This window comes from Aulostomus chinensis, chromosome 24, assembly GCF_037954235.1.
Source record: "Aulostomus chinensis isolate RoL2024-O1b breed Wild chromosome 24, RoL_Achi_v1.0, whole genome shotgun sequence".
In the NCBI taxonomy this organism is placed as follows: Eukaryota; Metazoa; Chordata; class Actinopteri; order Syngnathiformes; family Aulostomidae; genus Aulostomus; species Aulostomus chinensis.
This window is the reverse complement of record NC_141343.1, coordinates 7120813-7136082: the sequence shown is the minus strand read 5'-3', so window position 1 is coordinate 7136082 and position 15270 is coordinate 7120813. Positions and strand designations below refer to the sequence as shown.

The window sequence follows — 15270 nt, the reverse complement described above, 5'->3', positions numbered from 1 at the left end:
CTTTAATGTGAGCTCAACCTCACAGCTATGAGAAACAACAAGACATATAGTAAAACTTTTATTCGTTTTTTCCAAGTCAAAAAACAAACAGAACAAATACAGAGAATGAGATAATGAACTTATTTCTATACAGTGGCAAATTTAAGTTAAACCTTCTTTTGCCCACACGTGAAGTCTTTCCTCAGTTTGAAACCCTGTCTCAGCCTCCAACACGCGCGCGCACACACACGCGCACACACACACACGCACGCACGCACACACAACATCCATACAACCTGGGAGTCCTCTTGTCCTGAATTGACTTGACAGCACAAGATCATGACAACAAGGTTTGGATGCGAGCAAAGTGGACAAACCATCTCAGTATAAGAGGCCACTATAATATTTTCTAAGTGCAATGCCCAAACCTGCTTCATCTCATGACGCTGTTTCAATTCAAATCCTTTTTGTTTATTTTGGGGGCGGGGCAGGGGGAGGGGCTGTAATCATTCAGCATAAAGCTCAAAGGTTACAGCTCCTTTACTTTAGGACTCCCAGTCAGATTCAATAGGTCCCACCCTGGCCCACCCCTTTGTAGGTACATACACTGGTAGAAAAGAAAACAAAACAAAACACTGATTTCAGAAATGAGGATCATTCGTGGATGAAGAGGGAAGAGGGAGGAGGACCCAGCTTGTCTGAGGACTTTGAAAAAAGTGTCGAAATGATCAAATGGAACAAGGAAAGGAAAATGTTTCCATCGCCATCAGACGGTTCCTTAAAAACAGTCAAACTAGGTCGAGTCATGTGAGAGAGAAAAAAAAAAACATGTTGAAAACAAAGTTCACACTAATGTAGTGGGTAAGATCTTTCTTATGAATAACAGACCAAAAGGGGTTTCTTTTGAGAACCTCTGCTTGGAAATATAAAGAAAAACGTTCAACTGGAGGACAAATGTTGCCCTCTGGCATGCCGTGAAGTGAAACCTTAAAGTTTTTAAAATCTAACTGAAGCGGCCTGGTGACTCAAGAGTCTTTTGCCATGGCTATACTGGGAGGGGAAGAACAGGGGCGAAAAAATAAGCACCGTCCCCCTGCCCCTTCATCCACAGGACATGAACATGAGCCTCTTGCAAACAGGTTTACAAAGTCACCAACAGCAAACAAACAAAAAAAGAAGAAGCAAAAAATAAAATAATTTTCCTCTATTATTCACACAGAATAGCAGTTTACTTTCTTAAATAAATTGGACAGTCCAAATAAACCAAAAACCTGTGTACATCAGCTATCAGAAATGGGACGAATATTAGCAAAAGTGGGAGGGATCGGAACAAAAATTCAACCTAAAACTGGATTAAAATGTATTAACATGTGCTACTCATGCAACGACAAAAGCAGCAAACTAGAATCCCTCATCCACGTGCAACCCATTTCCTCCTAGAGTCAAAAATTAAAGATAGAATAATCAATTTGACAGTATTATTATTTCTCGTATAAATCTTTAAATTCCCTGTTTCAAGGGAAGAAGATTATCTGGAAAAGAGGTTTCTGTTTTTTTGTTGTTTTTTTTTGCGTTTGATGAACAAGTCTCCAAAATGGTAGAGGACAAGAGGGTGCTGGTGGGTGTTCAGGACATCTTTCAGGTTTGTCTCTGGGGTGTGAAGGAGAAAGAGGGGAGGGGGATGTGTACATACACTAGAAACGATGGCCGGGGTGGGATTGATTCTCCCTGCAAAACCAGTTTCTCTCCAATCGTATGTTTTTTTTGCTGATGATCCAGCTTTCTTCTTCTACAATACTGTAGAGGATCTGATTCAATGTTTTCAAGAAAAGAAAAATCCCCTCATCCACAACATGTAACCAAAAAACTGGCAGGGACTGCACTTTTACAAAAGCAGCAAGAGGTCTAACAAGATACACCTTGGTGAAACACGCAGTAAACAAACCTTACATCCTCCATTTCTGTAGAGCTTATGCTTTTAGTGAGTTACAATCCACTTCTCAAAAAGGCTTTTGGCAAAATGTACGCTTTCCAAAAAACAGCTATATACCCAACATTTAGACTGGGAACGAGAGAGACTGGATGCAGTAAACTAGAAAGTTAAAAAGGGATATTTTCCTCCCCTTATGTGTCAACAACATCTTCCTCTCCTTTTTATTCCCTCAGGATTTGCAGTTTTACACCCCATGTGAAAATTAAAAAACTATTTCAAAAGGCAGCCTTTTATTTCCTTCAGGCAAAGCAGTTCATGTCTTTCAAATAATAGTTTAAACTTTTTTTTTTGAGGGGGGGGGGTAAAGGGGGACAACTCCTCAGGTGGTCAAAAGTGAGGAGGTCAACAAGGGTCCCAAAGAAAAATAATCACAATTAGGGGGCCCCAGCAGCTAGATGCACCACCACCTCCAGTGTGATGTTGTCAGTTGTCCTCTATGAGGTGATTGGATGATGGTTTCTGTGGCCCCCTCCTCCTCCTCAGCTGCTTCCCCTTCTCCTCCTCAGTGGCCCATCAGTTGTTCTCTTCGTCGCTGTCATCAGGACTGATGGCTGGGCTGTATGTGGGCGAGGTGGGACTGTATCCAGGAGAGGTGGGGCTGTATGTGGAGCCTTTAGGACTAGTTGGCGAGTATGTAGGGGATGTGGGTGAGTACTTGGGTGAAGTTGGGGAGTAAGTCGGGGAGGTGGGGGAGTATTTTGGGCTTGTGGGGGTGTAGGTGGGGGAGGTGGGAGAGTAGGTTGGAGAGGTGGGGCTGTACTTTGGGGTTGTTGGGGAGTAGGTGGGGGAAGTGGGTGAGTACTTCGGCGACGTAGGGGAGTACTTTGGTGATGTGGGGGAGTATTTGGGAGAAGTGGGGGTGTACTCTGGAGAGCTGGGGCTGTATGATGGTGATGTTGGGGTGTATTTGGGTGAGGTGGGGGAGTAGGAAGGCGAGCTGGGGCTGTAGGAAGGTGAGCTGGGTGTATAGGTGGGAGACTGAGGGGTGTAACGTGGGCTGGAGGGCGAGTAGGATGGTGAGGTCGGAGAGTATGAGGGAGATGTAGGGGAATAGTTGGGGCTGGTTGGGGTGTAGTTGGGGGAGGTTGGGGAGTAAGAGGGAGAAGTAGGAGAGTAGGAGGGAGATGTAGGGGAGTAACTGGGTGAGGTTGGTGTGTAGTTCGGGGATGTAGGGCTATAACTCGGGCTAGTTGGAGAATAAGAAGGAGACGTGGGGGAGTAAGATGGGGAAGTGGGAGAGTAGGATGGAGATGTGGGTGAGTAAGAGGGGGAGGTGGGGGAGTAAGAAGGAGAGGTGGGGGAGTAGCTGGGTGATGTCGGACTATAGCTGGGCGATGTGGGACTGTAGCTGGGCGAGGTAGGAGAGTAGGAGGGGGAAGTGGGGGAGTAAGACGGAGAGGTAGGGGAGTAGGAGGGAGATGTTGGGGAGTAAGAGGGAGATGTGGGGGAGTAGGAGGGAGAAGTTGGGGAATAACTGGGCGAGGTAGGGGAGTAAGAGGGAGATGTTGGGCTGTAGTTGGGGCTTGTGGGGGAGTAGGAGGGTGAAGTAGGGGAGTAGGAGGGCGAGGTTGGGGAATAGCCTGGGCTCTGCGGAGTGTAGCCGCCAGGGGAGCGAGGCTCGTAGGCAGGTGAGGTGGGGGAATAATTGGGGGACATGGCCCCACCTGAAGAAGAAGCCATACAATGTCAGAAAAACTCAAATAATGGCAATCCAACTTTGATTTCTTTTTTAATTTTTTAAAACCCAAAAGATTTTTACGGAATCTAACCTGGAGATGGGATGTAGGGGCTGGCAGGTCCAGGAGATCCTGGAGACCCCGGTGTGGGGGACCAGGCTGGCGAGTAGCCTGGAGAGAAGCCACTTGCATCTGAAGCAGCACTCGGGGAAAACCCTGCTGCTCCAGGGGTCATGCCACTTCCTAAAAGATTAAAAGAGAAAAAAAGGGTTGAACATCGGGGGGGGGGGGGGGGGGGGGGCTTAAATAACGAGGTAGACAAGCTTTGGAATACCCAGGCGTATACTCACCAACACTGGGAGACCATGCTCCATAGGCTGGAGTAGCTCCAGTGTTCCACGGGGTCATGGCAGGAGACATACTGCTCATGGGACTTGGTACTGTACCAAAGAACATTCCAGTGGCTGGAAAAGAAGACCGATGGATCATTACTACAATAGTTTTTAAATTTGGGCAAGATTCCCTGAGTATTTTTCTCCACTTACGTCCAGCCACACTGATTCCGGGAATGTTTGTCGGGATCTCCATGCCATATTTACACTTCTCCGCATCCAGCAGCAGGTCAAAGCAGCCTGTTCCAGCTGGTGCCAGCTGGCCAAGCATGATGTTCTCTGACACACCCTTCATGGGGTCACTTTCACCGTGAGATGACGCTTCCATCAACACATCAACCTGGAGAAGAGACCAGGAGGTAGGTTATAACACGTCCCTATTTGTTAATTACTTGAACAGCAGTGACGGGTGACTCCCTCACCGTCTCCTCAAAGGAACACTTCATGAGAGGTCCTGTGTCTTGACGATTGATACCGTGACGTGTGATGGCCATCAGGTGACCGCGGCAAGTCATAGTGTCACAGAGCAGAGCCAAGTGGCGGTAGTTGACATAGGAGCCGTCAAAGGAGATGACGTGGTACAACTCCCTCTCTAGAGCCTTGCGCACCGCCTCAATTCCCAGCACCTAGACAAAGACAGAAGGGGGAAAGAGGGAAAAACATTAATACACTGTTCAGTCAAAATCCTTTGATATCCAGTTTATGTATTTTTTGAGACTGTTTCATACTGTGAAGATTTCCACGATGTCGTTTGACGTGGTCCTGACAGGATCTACATCCTTCTCGCTGAGGACCCTCATGAGGCTCACGCCATCTGTCTCAAGAATCCACTCTTGCAAGGCCTTGAACTCGCCGTCTTCCGTGATTATGATCTTCTTCTTATTGTCCGTCTGGGGTAAGTGCATGTAGACCTGAGAGAGAAGAGTTTAAGTTTTGACAGACAGCCACAAGCTGGTATATCCGTTTGTAACTGACAAAACGTTTTCTCTGTTACCTTGCTAATCTGCTCGATGCCCTGGAGTGTCATGTCAGTCAACATGTTGGACTCGATACACCTCAAGAAAACGTCGTCATCCATTTTGTCCACCACCTCCTCATCCTGGCGAAAGACGAGTTTGTCATTTAGAACACAGACTTCGGTATTTCTATTTCAACACAGATCCCAACTACTCACCTCATGGAACTTATTTTCATCACTGTTCATGATTCTGATTCGCAACACCAGCTTCTCGGCATTATCATCATTGAAGATACAGTTCAGGTCGTCTCCAAAACCTTCATGGGTGAGCAATGACAGCGTTAAGCCAATGTGTCATTTCAATCAAAGTGGCACAGGACTGACTGTCTTCCAACCTGTGTTGATCTTCTCTGCAATCTGCTCCATAGTCAGCTTGCGATCAGTCATGTGCTTGCGATCCAACTCGATACGCAGCAGCCAGGGTGAAATGCGTGTCACATCAAAGTCAGGCATCTCGTAGTAGACGTTCACCCATTCCTGGTCCTCAGCTACAACTGTATTCTGGGGGTTGGGGTCGTAGTAGATGGCCGTGTTGGCAGTCACCTGAAAAAAAAAAAAGAAGAAAAGATACTGAGGTGTTAGGAGAACTGAGTAAGAAGCTCTACTGGGTTTGGCACTCTGACCCTGCTGTTTGCACCTTTCGCAGTGTGGTGTGCTCCAACCGACAGAGGATGTCTTTGGCTCTTTCAGCATCGCGTGCCGCCTGACCCAGCAGGAAAACTGTCAGTGATGGTGTTTTAGGTCTCTTGGAGATGTTGATCAACTCCTTCAGACGGGGCACACCAAGTGTCACATTCTTAGCCGACACACCGGCATAGTGGAAAGTGTTCAAGGTCATCTGAGTGGCTGGTTCTCCCAGTGATTGGGCAGCGAGGGCCCCAACCATTTCACCTGGATGGGCCTGGGAGATGAGGGGATGAAGGGAATAATGAAAAATCATGTCTAATAGACTTGTTAAACAGTTTGTATGCAAATAAACTCACAATGGACTGGTTGAACTTGGTCTCAATCTCTCCTAGCAGCCAATCGAAAGCCTCAGTAGTCAGTCGGAATTCTTCAGTCATGCGTTTGGAGCAAAGCGTGGAACGGAGGTGGATGTTGAAGAGCAGAGTGGCGTTCTGCTGCGCCTGTCTGCTCAGGGGATCATCACCGTTCACAATCACCAGTTTCTTACTCAGCTCCTGAACACCTGAGGAAACACACAAACCAACAATTACTCGATATTTTGACAGGATATTGGAATACATGAGGCCTCCTGCCATGCAACTGCTGTATGTATAATTCATATTCCGAACATTTTAAATTTAAAACATTAGCATTAAGGTATGAGTATCTGACAAATACGGAAAATGATCATTTCTTTTCTTGTTACCAACCCATTAGTACCTTTGACAGTTCCACTTGTAAATTAAACCCCACCAGGGAGCTTTACAGAATCTTACAATTACCTATAAATGTGGTCACCAAGCAGACTGTTTTGAAGCTTGTTCTACGAGCTTACCCTCAACAACCCTAAGAGGATTAAGGTCGGTCGGGGTTCGAGTGTTAATGCGGAAGATCTTCTGAGCATTCCAGATCATTCTTGCAAGGTTGCATGGCAGCACCACCTGCAGGTAATGAGAAGAATTGCAGTAAATGCATAGAAAAGACCAACACGTGGCTTCATGGACTTCTGCACTCATCGCTTAGGGGCAAAATGATAAATAGGGATAACGATTATGCGAGAATAGGTAAAAAGACCTTGTTTTGCCACTGACAGGTTAAGATTGCTACTAAGTGGTGCTATTTTGGAAAAGATCCAAACAGAAATGCAGGAATTATCCTGTAAGAGTACACACACACACACACACACACCTTACTGTCCCCAGTGGGGAAAATGGCTCGCAGGATCTCCCTGTCCTCCTTCATCTTTTCGAACTCTCGCTCCAAGGTACTCTGCACATGGGCGTTGGTCAGTACATCTTTTACCACGTCTTCCTGCAGCGTTCGCCTTAGTGCTCGCTCATTGGTACAGTCAAACTTGAACCTGGACAGATAAGACAAAGATGGAGGATGACACCTGTAAGCCACTGATACTACAAGATTAAGCACAACTGACTAGTGTTACCAGATTAGGCTTTTCGTGGAGTTAAAGCACAGCATGGTTTGGCACTTGGAACTACCCAGTGTCCTTACATCATTTCTTTGTACATACAAATGGATCTTACTTCTTTTCAAAGGCCTTGTGTGACGGTTTGACTGTTGCCAGGTTTTGGAACTCAACATTCTCTCCGGCCAGACCGTCCTCCCCGTAACGCAGTTGGACCACCTGGTTGATGGAGTTACGCACTGTGCCGTCGTACTTCACCATCACAGACTCCATAGACTTGATGAGACGACGCTGGATGTAACCTGGTGTGGTACAACGAATATTCTTATGTTTCCCCTGAATGCATGGAACTTGGAGTTGAATACTTGAGCCCACTTGGACTTACCAGTCTCAGCAGTCTTGACAGCTGTGTCGATAAGACCCTCTCTGCCTCCCATGGCGTGGAAGAAGAACTCAGTTGGAGTCAGGCCGGCCAGGTAGGAGTTCTCCACAAAGCCTCTGCTCTCAGGGCCATAATCATCTTTAATGAAGTGAGGCAGTGTGCGATGTTTGAAGCCAAAGGGGATACGTTTACCCTCTACATTCTGCTGCCCCACCACAGCAATAACCTGAAAAAGGAGGTAGAGGGATGTCAAGAGGTTGTGATTGTCATCTGCCATTGAGGTAGTAAAAGCAACTCTGCTACCTGTGAGATGTTAATCTTGGAGCCCTTGGACCCTGCCACCACCATCGATTTGAAGTTGTTGTACTCAGATAGAGACTTCTGAGCGGAGGAGCCGGTTTTGTCACGGGCGTCGTTGAGGATACGATTCACCTGGTTCTCAAAGGTCTGCCTCAGTGTGTTACCAGGGGTTGGTTCCAGCTCATTGTTGTGGGCTTTCTCGATGACCTGGCAGACAGAAGTAGAGACTTTAATATTTAATTCTCTCTTGAAAATAAAAAAACACAATAACTTAGATATAATGCCATATTGGTGGCATTCTACTTACTTCTATCACATCCTGTTTGGCTTTCTTGATGGTATTCTGGATGTCGAGGTAAGTCTTGGCATCAGCAATGGAGTCACCAATACCGATGGAATGACCTAATCAGAAAAAATAGTACACAAAAAAAAAAAGATAATGTAACTCTCTGCTGCCACCTGCTGCTACAACAGCAAATAATGTTAAATATATTACCTTCTATGAGCAGCCAGTTGTTAACAACTGTCTGAATGTTGGAGTAGAAGAGCCTGGTGATGTCATGTCCCATTTCCAGGTAGGAAATGTGGACGAGGGAGCCTGCTGAGGTTCCGAGAGACTTCTTACACAGGATCCCCATGATCAGCTCGCCGTTTTCCACAATAACCTATGAGAAAGACTTGGATGTAAGGTGACGTGTATTGTGATTTTCATGCTCTGATCTTAGACGAGTCATTGAATTTTGTACCTTGGTGTCTCCAGGTGAAATATGTTTGTACGGGCCACTGTCCTCATCGTCAGGGTGGGTGCTGTGAGTTCGGATGACATTAATGTGACCAGGAATGATAAGGCTAAAGATCTGCTTTCCTGTCCACAGAGGGCGGGGCTTGAGAATAGCTGGCTGGGGCATTTTCCCATCCCAGGTGGAGAGGAACATGAGAAGGTTCATCACTTCACCCTGAGGAGGACATGTTTTAATTTAGCACTTTAACACAACAAAACAGCATAGAAATCAGCCCAACATCTAAAAGCCTCACCCTCTCTAAGAAGACGTCTCGTTTAGTGAATTTGCGCACAGCAGTGAGAGTGTCCTGCACAATTCCCATGACAGGCCTGTTGGACTGGGGCGTCACAATCATACGAGGCACCATCGCCAGCTCCTGAATCTCAGCCCTCGTCTCAAGGGACTGGGGCAGGTGGAGGTTCATCTCATCTCCATCGAAGTCGGCATTGTATGGCGTGGTGACACTGGAGGGAGACGAGAGGAAGTCAGAGCTGCTACATGACATCTCTGACTTACAAGTTGAAATGAAGTTTTAATTGAATCCAATGTTTGTCGATGGATCAGTGGATCTTTTCACTCCTTATGAGGACCAAATTCTCTGAGTATAAAAGAAAATCCACTATAATACCTAAGGTTGAGTCGAAATGTGGACCACGGCAGGATTCGAACCCTGTGCCCCATCATGGACATTTTATGTAGCGTGGGCTGTCTGTTAAAGATGACAATGTCTCCATCGCACATGTGTCTTTCCACCTAAAAAAGACAAACCCATGTTAGTCTGCATACAAATGCAATTTTCAAAATTTACTGAACAAGCATTGTGCTGTAAAGCTACCATTTAAATTATTATTATTATTTTTTTTTAATCTTGCCTTGTATCCGATCTGCAAATGAAGGTCACTTGGTTTAGGGTGAAATCGCAGGTCAATTCTGTCGCCGTTGTCACGGATGATGTATTTGGCCCCGGGGTATTGGCTGTTGCCTCTTCGCACAAGCTCTTGCAATCTAAAATATCAAAATGATTCATCTCACCACAAACATGACACAAACAGCTTTTTACATTGTTTTCTCCTCTAACATTTCATTGTTGTACCTGTCGATGTTAAATGGCGTGACAATTTCTGGGAAGGTCATATTGGCTGCAATGGATCGTGGCACACCAACTTGGTCGATTTGGAGGTTTGGGTCCGGGGTGATAACGGTTCGTGCAGAGAAGTCGACACGCTTGCCCATCAGGTTACCTCGGACTCGCCCTTCCTTCCCCTTTAGACGCTGTTTGATGGATTTGAGAGGGCGGCCAGATTTTTGCATTGCCTGGAAAAAGTAGGTGTGTTTAGTATACCTAATCAGATATTAAACCACTGTTTGTCTTTTCTTACTATTTCAGTAATTAGTTAAATCATTTAAGTAATTAAAGTGTCACACATACCCTTGGCAGACCTGGCAACTCATTGTCCACCATGGTGGCAACATGAAACTGCAGCAGCTTGACATCCTCAGCAATAACGTGAGCTGCCGCGCCACTCTGCTCGTTCCTTCTCAGTTGGTTGTTGATCTTGACGATGTCAGCCAGCTTGTGGGTCAAGTCATCCTTTAAACAGAAATAACTGCTTTAGTTTGTGGCATTGATTTCATTGTTATGTCACTTCAAACAAGTATAAATATAGTCTATCTTACCTGGTTGCGAGCAGATCCCTGCATGACAACAGCAGGCCTGACAGCGAGCGGAGGTACCGGCAACACGGTTAGGATCATCCACTCTGGTCGTGCAAACTTGGGGTCCATGCCCAAGATGATGTCCTCTTCATCTGAGATGCGTTTAAAAATCTCGTGCACACGCTCAGGACTCAGAAGGATTTTCTTCTCCTGAGAATCCTCGTTTACATGCTTCCACTCGGCGTACAGCTCCAAGCCTGAGCGTCTGATGCGTGGCTGGTAGCGTCCACAACCACCGTGGCCCTATGTCAAAGAGACAATAAGCAAAGCCAATAAAAAAAAACAACAACAAAAACAAGCTGTTTTGTTGCAAGAAAGATGACTATGTCCCTAAGTCTGTGGCCTTGGCTTGTGAAATATATATAGCTTTGTCGCTAAAAGATGGCTGAAAATTTTTCAATGTCTTAATAAAAACAACCAGTTTAGCGGCCAAAACGACACGTGTAGATATCCAAATAACTAGCGCCCATGTAAACACCTCACTGAAAACATTGGCTGCCAGAGAGTGTGGTTACAACCATTGTTAGCTTATACTCGCCTTGATTTGCCTTAGCCCTCTAGGGATCCTTGACTTGTGGTCCTAAAATTGTGGGTGCCTAAAACTGAATGTTTACAACTTCTGCAGACACGCGCTACTCAAGGCTTTTTAAGTCACTCTGGTCCAATACCTTCTCCTTGGTGAGGTCTTCCTCCGTCTCCTGCTGTTCCATTCCGAATTTGTTATCCATCTCCTCCCCTCCTTCACAGATATTCTTCCCTTTGCACAGCTCGTACACATGTGTCAACCGTTTCCTGGGTTGCCCTTTTGATTTGGCAAGGATGTCTTTGATCTTTGGATTGTTCTGAAGATAACAGCACAAACAAACTATTAAAGTGACGCTGAAACAGATAATTCATTTTAAGTACAACATACATGATTGAATAAAAGCAATAAAATGTAAACAAACTTACCGAATCCACTAATAGCTTTGAACAAAAGAAGCAGACACATCGTAACACCTTCATTATTTTTGTCACAAAGCCAACATGGAAGACTGGCTTTGCAAGTTCGATGTGTCCAAAGTGCCCTGGGCATTCTGTCATGTTTCCTGTAAGCCAAAAGTTATTCAAATTACATCAAATCATTTCATCTGATAACCAACTTCTCTGGGAAACATTTAAATATATCGATTTTTACCTGCACACGTTTGACATCTTCCACTTCTTTCTATGACCCCTTGTCTTGGATCCATAAGGCCACCAAGTTTAGGACGTCCACCTTCTGTAGTTTCGGGGTATTTAATCCCCCCTTCAGTGACGGACATCCGTTTCTATAAGAGACATTGAACATAAAATTTAAACAGATACTATAGTAAAAATTTGTCACAGCTGTAACATACATTTCCCCAATTATCTCCAAAGTCTATGCCCGTATCTAAATTGTGCAATTCTCACTAAAAAAAAAAAAAAAAAAAATTCCAGAAATCAACTGCTATCAAATTGCTTCTTTCAGTTAATAGACAAAATTTACCATATACATGTTTAATGCTTAAGAGCTAAATCAGTATGGTAACAGAGTTTGAACGATTTTGACAAATATTACAAAGATGTGTACATTCAAAACAATTTATTCCTGGGTAAATGAAACATACATGTCATTTTTAAACATTTTTTATTCATTTATATAGAGGACAAAACAGTCTAATTAATACAATGCGACCACTGTAAGACCAATAGGGTAACTGCAAGTAACGAATCGCCGTTAGCAAACCACGATTTCAACAAAAAAAGTTGGGCATACACATACGGCACATGAACAAAAAAGGGCTTTAATTCATGTCATGACGTGGTTTGCTAAATTCATAATGTTGTGCTTAAAGTTTCCAAACTTCCTACAACATGCTAGTTAGCTCAAGCTCCACCAGCCTGCCCAGCTAGCTAGGCTAGGCTAGGCTAACAGCACGAATTTGTCTTTGTATATAGAGCCGTGTAGTTGCTACGTATACCAAACTACAAGATAAGTCGAGAAATTATAAAGAGATGTGTGTGTGATCTGCCAAACAATCAATAAAGAATCCCCATTCCCCCAAAAGAAAACCTACAAGCTCATCTGGGCTGATGATGCCGAACTGAACTCTCTTGATCGTGCGCAAGGGGCATGCGCTGTCGCCGGAGGGCGGTCCGTGCATCCTGTCTATTCAAAGAGACGCGTCCTTCCTCGGCACGTCGCTTTGTGAGCAGGAACAGCCTGTAAGTTGTCACCACGACTCTGGTCAGGCCGCCAACGGTGACCGGAAAGTCTCCGAAGGCGATATCCCAGGGACCTCAGTCGTCGGTTTCCTTAAGAACCGAATTATTTATGTTTTTGTCCTAGCTGAGCTAGCCACCGGCCGTCCCCTCTCCTTTTCCTGATCTGCACTCTGGAGCGCTCTGAGCGCTTCTGAGTGTTAGAGCAGCCGACGCTTGGTTATATAGACTGAGTGTGTGCTACGGGGTTTACCATTCATAAAGGCAGGGACTTACACTTCAGTGGGTGGGACATGGATCTTCATGGTAAAATGCTCATTGGCCATTTGAGTCAGTTTAATGAATAAATAATTTTATCTCACGTACTGCCAATCACAAATGACGTTGACTTTTTTCAACGAATCACAGCTAAAGGCGGTCGTTCATTTTATCAGAACTCAATTCTATTGGCTTCATGAAAACATTGTAGGCGGGGTAACAAAGATTGTACCCTTAAAAAAGTGAATATTGAATGACAGCCTTCTGATTGGTCTGAGTTCTTATCAATATAGAGTAGCGTAGAGGAGATAACCAATGGGTACTAAGAAATGATGTGTTTTAGAATAATTTAAACAAAACCCACCCCATTTCCGATGTTTTCCGAACATTGCCGATGCGGATTTCTTCCCTCAGAGCAAAAGTAAAAAAAAACCTCTGTTCTCCCGTTCGTCTCGCTCTGGGTGAGCCTGGGCTCTAAGAAAAGCGGCTCAGGGCTGAGGCCTACTAAGATGTGTGACTAAACAGACGAAAATTGTCGAAATACACAATGTTTTCACATAGAAACACTGTGTAATGGATTATTTAAAAATCTTTTTTAGATAAAGGGCGATTGTTCGGATTTTTATCATCTTATTTTTGGGATCTTTGGGACATTGTCGGAAGCCCCGGACTCGCCTGGAGTTGACGCCGCTCTGCTGGACTGGATAAGCCGTACGCCCTGTAGGAAAGTCTGGGGAAAGCCTTTAATGTCGTTTATCGATTGTTTATTAATTATTTCTGACAATTTTCAATTGTAGTTGTCGTGTGTGTGATAAACATCAGTATGTACTAAACAAATGTCATTTCACTTTTAATATTACTTTGAAAATGCTAAACTTCGGTGTAGGCCGCGTTTCGAAATCAGTCCGAAATGCCACGGTTTTGGCGGCTAAGTGATATAAGCTCGCCGTTTCTATGATGGCGTAGTATCTTGAATTACCTTGAAATGTAAGGTTATTAGTGGCTTATATGCCGGCTGAGAATACTACAAATACCATCGGTGATATTTCTTTTTTTCTATCAAAGCAGGTTATTTTGCTATCGTTAGCTGAAGGCTATGTTACGTCGACGACGAGGGTATGCAGCCTTCGCTTTGTCGTTAATATATCAACGGCCAGATATTATTTTGCATGGTGAATTTAGTTTAAGGTTATTTAATGTAGTATTGTACTCGGAATGGATAAACCCTCTGTGCTAACGTAACTTCGGCTTCATACTGGATGTGGAAAAACCGAGTGTTAGCTTACATTTAAGAATTAGTTGAAGGAATTCCCTGTTCCTGTCAAGTTAACGGCAATGTCCGTGTTAATGTACGTGTTACTATTTACAGTGTGGCGGTAGCAATTGAGTTAAAACGGTACATGGTTGTCCTATAAAGTGCTAAGCTTGATACTGTTAGCGTTCAACATGGCGGTGGTGTACGATAGGCTTCTTGTTGTTAACAAGGAAGATGGAGTCTGGAATATTCTCTCTGGCTAATTTACCGGTCAAGTAGACGCGCACTCAAATATTTCGTTGTTAATAATCCAATAAAGTAAGCAATGTTTCCCTTAATAAATCAAAATGGACGTTATAGTAAAGTTTTCGTGGCCCTCTATGTCGTCTAGTCTCCTCGTCTGTGTCGAAGGGTTGAAGCCATTTTGCTAGCTAACATTATCTAACGTCCATATTAGTCTTTTTGGGAAGGATAAGCTGGCTCTTTACTTAACGAGGAAATATAACGAGACTCAACCGAGACTGCATGAGTGCAAACGACATATTAGCATTTCATCCACTTTCGTTTACTCTTAAATTGAGGTGGTGTGGTTAAATGTTACCGTCAGGCACTAGGAAATGCCATTAGCTTATTATACAATAGATTTATCCGGCTTGCTCTTGCTGGTTGTACTCAGGGGAAGACAACAAATACCTTTTTTTTGTGGAATTTTTGGGGTTGTCCTGATGCTAATGCTCGTAGATAAAACCTGACATTAGGCTCTCTTGAGAGGCATAAAGTCTTGTCATGTTAAAGCAGCCTTGGAATAAAGATGCTTCAAAGAGAAATGCTTTGTGTTCTGATAGGAAAAAGGAATCTGAACGAACTGAGCTCATTCACTGCTAGCATGTGTTTATACATACCTCGAAGTGGTGTAGCTTTCTTTTTTTGCCTCGCAACGTTTTAGGCACAGATTACATTTGTACTTATTGTTTGACCAAATAAAGCCCATGAAGCAAGTTAAAGTCCTGTTGTGGTTGTTTTTATTAATTGAGCATCAACATATTCTATTGTAACACTTATATTTTAGTCTTTGAAAACGTGTTAAAACTGCTAAAATGCACATTTGTGTCTATGCTGTTTCTTCTATCCAGACCCAGCCCAGGCGCAGGGATGGATGCCACATACAGGAGCATCATTATGGGCTCAGTCTATAATCTGAGTT

General features: G+C 44.3%; 1 protein-coding gene across 1 annotated transcript; it reads right to left on the bottom strand.

Moving 5' to 3' along the window:
* Positions 1–45: 45 nt before the first annotated feature.
* polr2a (RNA polymerase II subunit A) lies at positions 46–12758 on the bottom strand. Its single transcript, XM_086198165.1, has 29 exons — positions 12409–12758; positions 11505–11637; positions 11279–11415; positions 10996–11169; positions 10289–10570; positions 10041–10202; positions 9705–9925; positions 9484–9616; positions 9240–9364; positions 8865–9075; positions 8576–8785; positions 8326–8494; positions 8137–8231; positions 7833–8036; positions 7533–7755; positions 7266–7449; positions 6913–7084; positions 6560–6665; positions 6042–6247; positions 5696–5959; positions 5394–5601; positions 5215–5315; positions 5035–5139; positions 4769–4951; positions 4463–4666; positions 4194–4380; positions 3999–4112; positions 3742–3891; positions 46–3636 (listed from the first exon to the last, which is right to left on the bottom strand). Exons 1-29 carry the CDS (start codon positions 12493–12495, stop codon positions 2486–2488), a joined length of 5901 nt encoding a protein of 1966 aa, XP_086054291.1. The 5' UTR covers positions 12496–12758; the 3' UTR covers positions 46–2485.
* Between the last annotated feature and the right edge of the window lie 2512 nt (positions 12759–15270).

Coding starts and splice junctions, on each gene's coding strand:
- polr2a (XM_086198165.1), bottom strand. CDS start 12,495: ATGCACGGACCGCCCTCCGGCGACAGCGCATGCCCCTTGCGCACGATC. Junction 10,571..10,995: donor AAGACCTCACCAAGGAGAAG/GTATTGGACCAG, acceptor TCTTTGACATAG/GGCCACGGTGGTTGTGGACG. Junction 7,085..7,265: donor CACAAGGCCTTTGAAAAGAA/GTAAGATCCATT, acceptor TTATCTGTCCAG/GTTCAAGTTTGACTGTACCA.